The sequence below is a fragment of the Carlito syrichta genome, unplaced genomic scaffold (assembly GCF_000164805.1).
Source record: "Carlito syrichta isolate Samal-C Ts95f unplaced genomic scaffold, Tarsius_syrichta-2.0.1 Scaffold306975, whole genome shotgun sequence".
In the NCBI taxonomy this organism is placed as follows: Eukaryota; Metazoa; Chordata; class Mammalia; order Primates; family Tarsiidae; genus Carlito; species Carlito syrichta.
This window is the reverse complement of record NW_007251071.1, coordinates 388,005-400,493: the sequence shown is the minus strand read 5'-3', so window position 1 is coordinate 400,493 and position 12,489 is coordinate 388,005. Positions and strand designations below refer to the sequence as shown.

The 12,489-nt window shown below is 42.2% G+C and overlaps 1 protein-coding gene across 1 annotated transcript in view; it reads left to right on the top strand.

The window, feature by feature from the left end:
* The first annotated feature begins 3,690 nt into the window (after positions 1-3,690).
* The window catches only part of PIP4K2A (phosphatidylinositol-5-phosphate 4-kinase type 2 alpha), a 76,299-nt gene continuing 67,500 nt past the window's right edge, over positions 3,691-12,489 (top strand). The window contains exons 1-2 of the mRNA XM_008063639.1: positions 3,691-3,786; positions 5,230-5,326. Coding sequence (XP_008061830.1) covers positions 3,722-3,786; positions 5,230-5,326 — 162 coding nt within the window. The 5' untranslated portion in view covers positions 3,691-3,721. The remainder of the gene's footprint in view (positions 3,787-5,229; positions 5,327-12,489) is intronic.

Genomic DNA, 12,489 nt, shown 5'->3' with positions numbered 1-12,489 from the left:
GATTTTACCACCTCTAGTATTGCAGGAATCTGCCAACTTCCTCTACCTCTGCTGCCTCCCCACACTCTGCCAAGCTCCCCTCTCTGTCTCGTGGGAGTCCATAGTAGTTGCCTCCCAGTGCTCCTGAGCATGTCAGCGAGCCCCTTCATGCCATGTGCCTTCTCAGTCTCTGTACTTTTCTCCGATGAATGGTGCCTCTTGTCCCCAGAGCCTCCCGCTTCCTGCCCTTTCATTCTCCACACCACTGTCACCGCCCAGGGAAACCTCACCTGTCCCCTCTGCCTTGGCCTGGGCCTCTTTCATACTTGTTCATGGTTGATGCCCTTCTCCCTCGTGACACTTGTCATCATTACAATTCTACACTTGGGCAGTTCTTCAGTTAATTCATCTGCCCCTCTGAACCAAAGCCCTGTGAGAGTGAAGACTGGAGTCAGAGCGGTACCTACCACAGAGTGGACTCAAAAGTTGCGCTGGGTGTGAGGATGGGTGGGGAAGCAAAGTCGGTAAGGCAGACTGTTTACACATTCCATTTTGGCTGAAACATTGCCAATCTTTTTTCCACAAAACATTTCCCAGAGCAGAGATAATGTAACAAAAAGGACTCAAAAAGTTTCTCCCCCCTCCACTTACTTTCTACAGGAAATACTGATTTCAACTGCCGAGAGAGGAATCAAGGCATTTGGAGGATCCACTGTGTAGATCATGTGCTTTAAAATAATCGGTGTTTGATCCTACTTCCACATTGGGTTTCGCTTTTTCAGTAATCCCTTGAAGCCCAGATGTGATAGGCATCATTTGTTGTGTTCTCTGAAACTTTCTTCTGTGTGAAAGTGATATGGAGTTGACTGTCTGTTAGCTTGTCCTTGTCATACTGCACTTTCTGTCTTCTTTATACTCTTTTTTTAGTGCCATAAGACATTGAAACACTGATTGAGTTGGCACCTACCTTCATTTTAATTGTGTTTATGGTCACAGGACTTGGATTTCCATTCTGATTTTCTTTTTCTTTTCCTGTTATTTTTCAAACTTTGAGATTCTGTTGGTAGCATAAAGAAAAATTTTAATTTTTCACAACTATACTCTGAGAATTACTTCGTGTTGTAAGATACTTCAGTAGACTGAAGAGAAGAAGTTATATGAGGTTAGATTTCTGTTTTAGTTTAATGGGTTTAAGAAACTAGCTGTCAGTGTGGTTGTTATTCCTTTGTTTAGTTCTGTTGTTTCTCTCTGGTCACCTTTTTTTTTTGCATTTGGTATTCTATCATTTAACTACAGTATATCTAGTTGAGCTTTGACTATTATTTATATTGCTTTGAATATTCTGTGTCCAAGGATTTTTTTTTAAGTTTTTTTTTTAGACATGGAGGGTCTTGCTCTGTCTTCCAGGCTGGTGGTCAGTGACTCAATCATAGATCACTGCAGCCTCAAACTCCTGGGTTCAAACCATCTTCCCACCTTAGCATCCCAAGAATCTGAGACTACAGGCATGTGCAGTCTTGCCTGGCTAATTTTTTATTTTTTAGAGACAAAGGCTCACTCTGTTACCCATGCAGGTCTCAAACTCCTGGCCTCAAGCAGTCCTACCTCCATCCCAAAGCTCTGGGATTTTTTGCATGAGCCACCATACCTGGCTGTATATCCATAGTTTCAAGCATTCATCAGTTCTGGAAAATTATCAAACATTATTATAACTTCAAATATTAATCATCTTTGTTGATTCATCTTCTTTTTTTTTTTTGAGTTGGCGTCTCATTCTGTTGCCCAGAATGAGACTTACCACAGCCTTGGCCTCTTGGGCTCAGGTGATCCTTCTGCCTCAGCCTCCCAAGTAATTGGACTACAGGTGCGCCCCACCGTGCCCAGCTAATTTTTTTTATTTTTATTTTTTGTAGAGATGAGGTCTTGTTATGTTTCCCAGGCTGGTCTTGAACTCCTGGCCTCAAGTGATCCTCCTGTCTCAGCCTCCCAAAGTGCTGGGATTATAGGCATGAGCCACTGCACCTGACCTTTATCATCTATTTCTTTATATATTTTACACAAAGTTTTTGTTTTTTATTCTGTATCTGATCATCCTAATAGCTGAAAAATCTTCAAAATATTAATAGAGTTTTGTTATCTTGTGAGCTCATGTTTGTGTGAGCTCCATCTGTGGTACTCCTGGAGTCCTGGGTGGGGGGGTGCTTTCCCCCAGAGACCATTTACATTTACTTCTGCTGAGTGGGGCCACTTCCAAAGGTTTTCTTCAAGGATCCCGGTTTAATGTTGATGTCTTTGGTTGAGCTCCCTAACTTTCTTTTGGCCTAAGAAAAGCCTGAAATTGACATTTATCCTCAGAGAAACCGCTGTTTTCACCTTGCTTGATGGCCACCACACTCTGGATTGAACTCACTTTGGGGGAAGAAGAAAAGTGTCTTGGAAGTTCCCTCTGCTTTCTGTGAACCCAGCACTATGTTAAAAACTCTCCTCTGTCGGGGAACTCGCTCTTTTGTTGTTTGCTTGTTTTTGTAGCTGAGAATCCTTCAGGGTACCTTCCATTCTACTGGAAGCAGATATCTTTTTTTTTTTTTTTTTTGAGTTGGAATCTCACTCTGTCACCTAGGTTGGCAGTGGCACACTCACGGCCACCCCAGCATCGACCTGCTGGGCTCCGGCACTTCTTCTGCCTCAGCCTTCTGAGCAGCCAGAACTACAGGCATACGCTACCATGCCCAGCTAATTTTTGATTTATTGTAGAGATGAGGTCTTGCCAAGTTGCCTGGGCCAGTCTCGACCCCACAGGCTCAGTCAATCCACTCTCTTTGGCCTCCCAAAGTACTGGGATTACAGACTGAACTACCAAGCCTGGCCAGTGAAAATCTTTAAAGTGGTTTTTATTGCTAGCCACAAAGGAAGTATAGCTTCTGGACCAAGATGAAAAAATAATTAACCAAAAGAAAGTTCAAGTTTTTAAAAATCAGAAATGTTCCTGCCAGTCACCAGTACTTGTCCCCTGGAAGCACATTTTTGCTTTTGTTCTTGACCCCTGTTCAACCCATCCCCCTCTTATTTAGTCCCAGCCCATGTGTCTTCCTCCTTCTCTTAAAGAAAGTTCTTTTGGTAAATTCATGCCCCACTCCAATGTTTATTTTTAAATTTAGTTCCTTTAAGGAAAGTAAAGAGCACGTGAATGACAGTGTTGACTTTGAGTATCCAAAAGTATAATTCATGTCTATTAAATTGATAAATATTTACATCAGAAATGTAAAATCCTTCTCAGATTTTTCTTTACAGAGAGGATTGTCATGGTCGTGTGATCAAAGGGACTTTGGGTTGAGGTTCTAGAGGAAAAGTAGAGAGAATAGGTGGGGGAGAAACTGAGCCTCTGTGTGACCTCAGAGACGGGTGGCATGAGAACTGAACTTCAGTATTCCTTTCTTATTGCTGCCGTTGGCGGCTACCACAGGCCCAGTGTGAGACATACATAAGAAGTGGGAGTTGGAGCTGGATAGGAGATGGAAGTAAAGTCCAATAAAGGAGTGAGGAAGGCAGGAAGAGAGAGTTTAGGATGGGAATAAGGAGGAAGGTGGATGGGCTGGCAGACAGGGAAGTTCTTGTGTCCACCATGATTTTTTGGCAAGGAACATGTTCAAGTCAAGGGCTTCCTACCTAGATAATAATAACCTGTGCCATTTATTTTATATTTTTCTAGATCAATGAACTGAGCCATGTTCAAATCCCTGTTATGTTGATGCCAGATGACTTCAAAGCCTATTCAAAAATAAAGGTGGACAATCACCTTTTTAACAAGTAAGTACAAGTACGTAACCTTGTGTAGGATTGATGTAGCTGCTAGGAGTATGATTTTTGTGAATTTCTGTAATCACATAATTTTTCAATGGGTGGGAGTAAAGTTTTGCTGATGAAGTTAATCCTGTGATAAACATAACCATCTGTCATTTTCAGAGAAGCAACAGCAGGCCCTCTGGGATAATATCCTTTGCCATATGGTGTATTGTTCTCTATGAATATCTTATACGTTGAAAGTGATACTCTCATTACAATTTGAATTTTTGAAGCTGTAAATTGCTTGGGTTTTTGAGCAGTTATGAACCTCTGCTCTCTTACACAAAACTTTGAAAATGATGAATTTATGAACAGCAATTACTATATCATGGAACAATAAAGAATGAAGGTACAATTTTATAAAACATAATTGGATGCTATGCTGGGCATTGAGAACATTTTTCCTTCATTTGAATATCATTTTAGATGTCACCATAAAGCACCTACTGTGTGTTAGGCAGTCCATTGAGAGCCAAAGATGCAATGATGCATAAGACATGACCCTGCCCTTAAGGGGCTCACAGTAAGGCCAGTAGTTTAAAACTGACACATAGACAAGTTATTATATACAGTATACGAAAAAGAGAGGGCTGTGTATGTATATAATTTATAGATCTATTTGGTGCTATGGAAACATAAAAGGGGAAGCAATTCTTTTTTTTTTTTTTTTTTTTTGAGTTGGAGTCTTACTCTGTTGCCCAGGCTGGAGTGCAGTTGCACGCTCCTGGCCACTGCAGCCTCTACCTGCTGGGCTCAGGCGATCCTTCTACCTCGGGAAGCAATTCTCAATAATTAGGGTGGGCCTCAAAGAAATTCCTCCCACATGAGGATCAGTTATGACATTTCTTAATGGGACAGTTGACCTAATATGAAGCTGATGTGTTCATTTTTCTCATAATACTGTTTAGAGGTTAACTTTTTGAAGGAATTTTCTCTATGCAAGTTTAGAATGTGGTATTTATATTTAAAAAAGGTCATTCAGGGAGTTTGGGAGCAGGCTTGCTTAGTAAGCTTTGCTGGACAGTGACTGAGAACGAACATGGGGACTGTGTGTGGTTTACTGCCCTTTTCTAACTCTCCTGTTGCTGTACTTTGTCTTCACTGTTTCCTCTGTCCTTGGTGTTCCCCTCTTCTTCCTTGCAAAAGGGCTGCAATGTGTAGCCAAAATTAAAGAGGTGATGCAGTCCAAGTGTGCCATTGACAAAGGAGGCAGGCATTATTTTTCTGGCCCCTTCTGTCTCCCAGATCTTCCTGTGGGTTGTACCTGGTTCTAGGAAATACACCTGTGCCTTCTGTAGACAGTGAACTCCAAGCCCTTCTTTGGCTATGCATAGAAATAAATGGTGGCAAATCCAAGTCTGTTTAATGCTTTGTCTGACTTAGTTTTGTTTCTCACCGTGACCTCAGAGAGAACATGCCGAGCCACTTCAAATTTAAGGAGTACTGCCCAATGGTCTTCCGTAACCTGCGGGAGAGGTTTGGAATCGATGATCAGGATTTCCAGGTGAGTTGCTTGTGTAACATTTGCTTCAAGTGGCAAATGGGTTTCACCATGCCTTTTCTTCTGTAAAATAAGATTTAAGATTTATGTTTTTGTCAATACAAGTAATTATATATAGTAGTTTTCATTTTGGGTAAGAAGTTTTCAGTGTTCTTTCTGAAGCAAAGGATTCTCTGTTAGGGACTTTTATGCACTATGACTTCAGTGTTAAAGTTGGTAGGAAAAGAAATGATTAAACTTTGGAAGGAGATCAAACAAGGGTTTTTTAGAACCCTTTCATTTCCAGGTGGAAGCATTCTACCAGCAGAGTCACCTGTGATTTCTGTGATTTGATTGGTCCACAGCCTATGCAAGTGTGCTTGTGTGCTGAGTTCACATTTCCCATCTTTTGGAGACCCCTTAAGAATCTCAGAAATTTTCTTGCTGATTTGCTGCTTTCCAAGTTGGGAAACTTGGACTCTTGCTGCAGTATTTTTGTCAAAGGCCATCTGTTGTGCACTGCAATGCTGGACTTTAGTGTCAGTGACCTCAGGAGCCCACCATCCTGGGCACGATTCTGTATCTTCCTCCTGCTCTGCTTGCCACATAAACATGTGCACTGTTGCTTTCTCCATGTACTAACCTGGTTCTCCATTTTAACTTTTAAATATCTGTTTTAACTTTTAAAATATCTTCTGTTCCATGATCATTTTTCCTTAGAAAGAACTTGACATTAGAAAGAGCAAGTCATATTCATAAGCACTAACGATTATTTAAAGAGCATCCCTAATCAAAAAAATCTGAAATTTGAAATGCTCCAAAATCTGAAACTTTTTGAGGGTCAACTTGATGCTACAAGTATAAAATTCTCTATATGAGTACTTAATACAATCTTTGTTTCATGCACAAAATTATTTAAAATGTATAAATGTGTAAAATGTTGTATAACTCAGGCTATGTGTATAAGATAGATATATGTATATTATGAGAAACATAAATTTTGTGTTTGGACTTGGTTTCCATCCCCAAGATATCCCATTATATATACAAATATTCTAAAATTCCCCACCCCCCAAAAAATCTACAATCTGAAGCACTTTTGGTTCTAAGCATTTCAGATAAGGGATACCTAGCCTGTACTGACTTATATTAAATCTCTTCAAATTTAGTAAAAACTTTATCTAGTTGCCCTAAATTTAAAGTTCTAATTTATCTTGTATTAAATGCCATATATTGCCACAGTGGGCGACCTTACAATTTGAGTATTGACACAGCTTAACCTTATCTTTCCCTAAAGAATAGAGTCCCTAAGGCAAACCCAGCTTAGTTAGTACACATTCTTAAAGATGTGTGTGTGTTCCCACTTCCTACTCCACCCTACCTCATTGCTGAAAGTTTCCAAAAATTTCTCACATGGTCACTCAGCTGGCCAGACTGCCAGTGACATTCCGTCATTATGCACTGGAGTCATGGTTTGCATGGGATCCAGGATCTGAGCTGAGGCTCTGTGTATCCAGGAGAGGCTGAGGGCTAGTGAGCCAGGCAGGATGTGGGCACTCATTTGCTCTTGAGACTGTACAGAAGTCCACATTCCTGTTAGGGCTTTTTTCCTTTTTTTTAAAAAAAGACAGAATCTCACTCAGTTGCCCAGGTTGGAATACAGTAGTTTCATCAGAGGTCACTAGTGTCAAACTCCTAGGGTCTAGCAATCCTCGAGCCTCAGCCTCCCAAGGAACCAGGATGGCAGGTACACCACCATGCCCGGCTAACTTTTAAAGTTTTTAGAGGTGGCTGTTTTGTCCAGACTTGTCTTAAACTCCTGGCCTCAAGCGATCCTCCCACCTTGTCCTTCCAAAGTGTTGGGATTACAGACATTGGCCACTGTGCCTGGACTGCCTGGACGTGGAGGTTAATTTTTTTTTTTTTTTGAGTTGGAGTCTCACTCTGTCGCCCAGGCTGGAGTACAGTGGCACACTCACGGCCACCGCAGCCTTGACATGCTGGGCTCAGGCGATCCTTCCACCTCAGCCTTCCAAGTAGCTGGAACTACAGGTGCATACTACCATGCCTGGCTAATTTTTTTGTTTATTGTAGAGACGAGGTCTCGCCATGTTGCCTAGGTTGGTCTTGAACCCCTGGACTTAGGCAATCCTCTCTCCTTGGCCTCCCAAAGTATTGGTATTACAGGCTTGAGCCATCATGCCTGACCTGGAGCTTAATTTTTTTTTTTTTTTTTGAGTTGGAGTCTCACTCTGTCACCCTGACTGGAGTGCAGTGACCGCTCCCGACCACTACAGCCTCGACCTGCTGGGTTCCGGCGATCCTTACGCCTCAGCCTTCCAAGTAGCTGGCACTACAGGTGCGTGCTTCCACGCCTGGCTAATTTTTGATTTATTGTAGAGATGAGGTCTTGCCAAGTTGCCCAGGTGGGTCTCGAACCCACGGGCTCAAGCAATCCACTCACGTCGTCCTCCCAAAGCGCTGGGATTACAGGCTGAGCCACTGAGCCCGGCTTGGAGCTTAATTTTTAAGAGCAAACTTAGATCACAATTATGGACTTGAAATTTATTGCTGAAAAAAAAAATCACTTTTAAAGAATAATTGTTGTAATAGTAAATTGAGTTTGTATGAAATAAAAAGAAATAATTCTGTATCATTTAATAACATTACATTTGAAGAGGTCATATGAAAATTCACTAGGTACTTTAAAAGGAATTAACCGCAGGTGAATTTGATGTCTTGTGAAAATCTCCTTTGCCTGAGTCTGGTCCTAAACACTAATGTATCCCTCCCTCTTTCCCCTTCTTTTGTTTTTTTTTGTGTTTTTTTTTTTGTTTTTAAATAAAACAGCTTCACTGGCATTTCACAGAAAATGACTTTTGAGGGCCCATGCTGCAATGTCTTGTTAGAGTCCTCAATTTATTACCAAAATGAAGTCTGTATTTCTTCTCTTAACCAGTTCTGCCAAATGATATCCAAAATGAACCCATTACATTCTGAGTTCTGCACTGCAGCAAATAAAAGTCTTAAAATTTTCCTCAAATGACCAATTTAATGGCTAAAAAACTAAGAACATGAACCAGCTTTCCTTCCTTCTTTTCCCCCTGAAAACAAAACCCTGTAAGTTGATATTTAAGTACGTGCAAATTGCTGAGTACAATCTTTGAAGGGAAATTAGGCAAGTGAAGGATGATTCACAAGGAACTAATTGGCAAGTCTGTGAAACTCTTCACATGAGAACCCAGGATTGAGGAGAGTTGGTGTGAGTGTAATTAATCATTTGAACACTCCTCTCCTCAGTCAGCTCTGCCTGGTGCTTTTGGCATTTAAATTGCTTCTTTCTCTTTGGCAACGATATTTCTGTTTTTTTTTTAACTGGTTGTTCAGAGTAACTTTGGTAAACCAGAGGTATACTTATCTTCCCTCTCCAATCTTATATTTCTTCTCCAATGTCTATACCTCTTAAAAAATGTCCAATAGGGGAAGGGACCCTGAGTTTCTACTGTATATAAGATTTTAAATGTGGGGTTGAACCCAGTTTGTTTACTCACTTTGTAAAAAGGAAGACAATTGTGACAACTCTGGCTCTGGGGTTACCCTGTAGGCCCCTGTGAACTGCAGGGGTGCAGCTGGAAGGCAGGCATGGGCCAGGGCAGGGGCGCTGCCATTTCAGGGGCGCTGCCATTTCAGCTGCTTGGCATGTTGCTGCTTCACTGCCCAGACAATTCATTCATCATGGCCAGTCCATGTAGCAAATACCAGTTGACATGACACACGTAGCACCAAGTAATTAAAAGCAGTTTCCTTTTCCTCTTCTGTAGCTTGGTTAACATATACTTGCTGAGCAGAGTCCCCCACTGGCCACCTCTGCTATTCCTGGGTACCAGCCACTGAACATTGTGTTTCAAAGAGGAATCCCTAGCCGGGCTTGGTGGCTCAGCCTGTAATCCCGCGCCTTTGGGAGGCTGAGGTGAGTGGATTGACTGAGCCCGCGGGTTCGAGACCCGCCTGGGCAGCGAGACCTCATCTCTACAATAAATCAAAAAAAAAAAAAAAAAATCAGCCGGGCATGGTAGCGCATGCCTGTAATTCTGGCTACTCAGGAGACTGAGGCGGAAGGATCGCCGGAGCCCAGCAGGTCGAGGCTGCGGTGACCGGGAGCGGCCACTGCACTGTAGTCTAGGTGACAGAGTGAGACTCCAACTCAAAAAAAAAAAAGAGGAATCCTTTTTCTGAACCCATCAGTGAGAGCTATTTTGAATACCCTTTCTCAATCTGATTTGGAAAGGAGAATGGTGATTTAGGATAGCATTATCTTTTGAAGGCACTGAATTTCTAAAGGAGACCAGGCATTGCCATGCTGTGTTTATTTTCCTGAAGTGCTTGGGACAAGTAGCCTTGAGTCAACATGAAGGTTAGGAGCTCCATCATCTAGTTCATTTCATATTTCGGACCTTTCCATTCAGTCAGATGGGTAAATGGTCCCGACTTGTCTTGTTTGAGTGAACACCTTTTGCTTCTCCTGAAAAAAGTCAGCAATGATTCATGGACACACTCTGATAAAAGTAGAACACAGTAATTAGCCTACCTAATTGGCTTCTGTTGGTGAACTTAACTTCTTAAAAGGAACTGAAAGTATTCCTGCTGTCCCAGTAAGCATTTGTACTTTTCCTCTGATTTTGATTTCTTGGATGTCTTTTAAAAATAAAGCTTCTATTCCTTGCTGCTAAAAACAAATTCAGACAATATTTAAAGAAAATTCATCATGAATAACAGTACCATGCAACACACAAATGTAAACCAGAGTATGTATGCGTGTATCCAGTGCTTCCAGATTCAGAACTTTCTCCAATACATTAATGCTTTTAAAAATTATATATTTAGTTTGCAGTATGCTCAGAGTTAAATTATATCCTTCCTATCATCGTTTGACCAATGTGGTGCCCAATTACTACACTTTTAAGATGTGTTTTCAAGATGAATACTTTAATGAACGTAAGCCTCTCAAGTGACTGTTACTGCACTTCTTTTTTTTTTTTTTTTTGAGTTGGAGTCTCACTCTGTCACCCAGACTGGAGTACAGTGGCTGCTCCCGGCCACCGCAGCCTCGACCTGCAGGGTTCCAGCAATCCTTCCGCCTCAGCCTTCCAAGTAGCTGGAACTATAGGCACGCGCTACCACGCCTGGCTAATTTTTGATTTATTGTAGAGATGAGGTCTCGCCAAGTTGCCCAGGCGGGTTTTGAACCCGCGGGCTCAGGCAATCCACTCACCTCAACCTCCCAAAGCACTGGGATTACAGGCTGAGCCACCAAGCCTGGCTACTGCACTTCTATTTATTTCATTACCACTGCCACCTTAAGCTCTGGTCTCCCTTAAGTCCAGGATTTTATACACAGTTATCAACTCAAGGTATGTTTATTTACACCTACTGCATGTCAGGCTCTGTTCTAGACATTCTGGGGAATGCAGAAGAAAAGCAAAGGTGAAGCAATCACTTAAAACAAAAACAATAACAATTACATACTGGAGTCTGTATTAGATGGTAAAGAGATTTACAGAAACCCAGCATCTTGATTTGTAATGTTCTTCACAAAAATCTGCACCCCTCTTCCAAGTCTCACAGGGTATTAGGACCTCTTCTAACAGCCCTCAGAAATCAGATGGAGGCTTCAGTTAAGTTTCTCAGCTGTCAGAGAATGTTGCCCACCAGAAACCAAAAAGTTAAGCAGGAGGGAGCCAATGCTGTTAAGCCTAAATACACCACATAATTGGAACAGAGGCCTCTTGTTCATTGTGGAGGATAATATCAGGTTTACTTTCCCCCTACTGCATCTCCTGAATTAGAATCCCTCATTATTCTCATTTGATGCTCTTTCTTCTTTGTATTTGTAACAGAGAATTCTAATCTTAAAATAATTTTAAAAGCTAACATTTTAAACTTTTGTGTTCTTGTTTCACGTTTAAAAATAAAATTCTAAAGTGTTAAGACCTTCAGTGTATATTAAACTTGGGGGAAAAAATCTGCCAGTATCTCCAGAATACCAAGTCTATCAACTGAAACCATTTTTCACATGGAGATATCTCAAATTGACTTTAAACTGCCTGGGGCCAGAAGTTGTATTTGTCTTATTTCCTGGCTGCCTGCCCTTGTTCAACACTGTGCCTGCCTGGCCCAAAAGGCACTTAAGAAATATTTGTGGACCGGGCTCAGTAGCTCATCCTGTAATCCAGCACTTTGGGAGGCCGAGGCAAGTGGATTGCCTGAGCCTGCGGGTTCGAGACCCACCTGGGCAACTTGGCAAGACCGCATCTCTACAATAAATCAAAAACTAGCCAGGCATGTTAGCACATGCCTGTGGTTCTGGCTACTTGGAAGGCTGAGCTGGAAGGATCGCTGGAGCCCAGCAGGTTGAGGCTGTGGTGGCCGGGAGTGTGCCACTGCACTCCAGTCTAGGCGACAGAGTAGTGACTCCAACTCAAAAAAAAGAAATATTTGTGGAAGAAAGGGAGGGATGGCTGAAAGGGCATTGGAAGAATAGTGAAGCCTAAGTGAGCCCTCTGGACCAAAGTAGGAAGCAAGAGAGCTCAGGCAATGTGAAACAATTGGATGGTGGTGGAATCATGGGAGATAAAGATGGGTACAGCAAGAGATACATGGTGCGCGTGGAAGTGGGACGACTCCACTACTAGTGAGCAATTCTGTGGGTGTTACTCAAGGGAATAGTGATGTCATGAGGTCTGTATTTTCTAAAGATAATGGATATGTATAGAATACATAAAAGGGGGATAAGGAAATTAGGAGACTGTGAGGTATCCCAGTGAGTCAGGATTCTTGTCACCCACTGTGTAAAGCAGGGAGCAGCTTCACAAGACATTGAATGAATAAACCCACCAGTTCAGTGGCTGATGACAAAGGACAAGAACTGAAGAACTAAAGAGGCATTGGGGCCCCAGAGACTGAAGAGTTGCTGATTACAGAGGGAGGGAAGTTTGGGACTGGGATGGATGGAAAGGAAGATGAAGTTGAGTTTTTGAACTTTGAGTAGAGGTGACAGTGAGATACCCACGTGAGGTCAGTGGTCCTCATTGGTCGTCCTGGGCTGGGGCTCAGGACGGGTCAGGAGCAGAGATGGCTCTGAGAGGGACAGGCACAGCCATGCTTGTGGGATTCCTCCTTGATCCAAC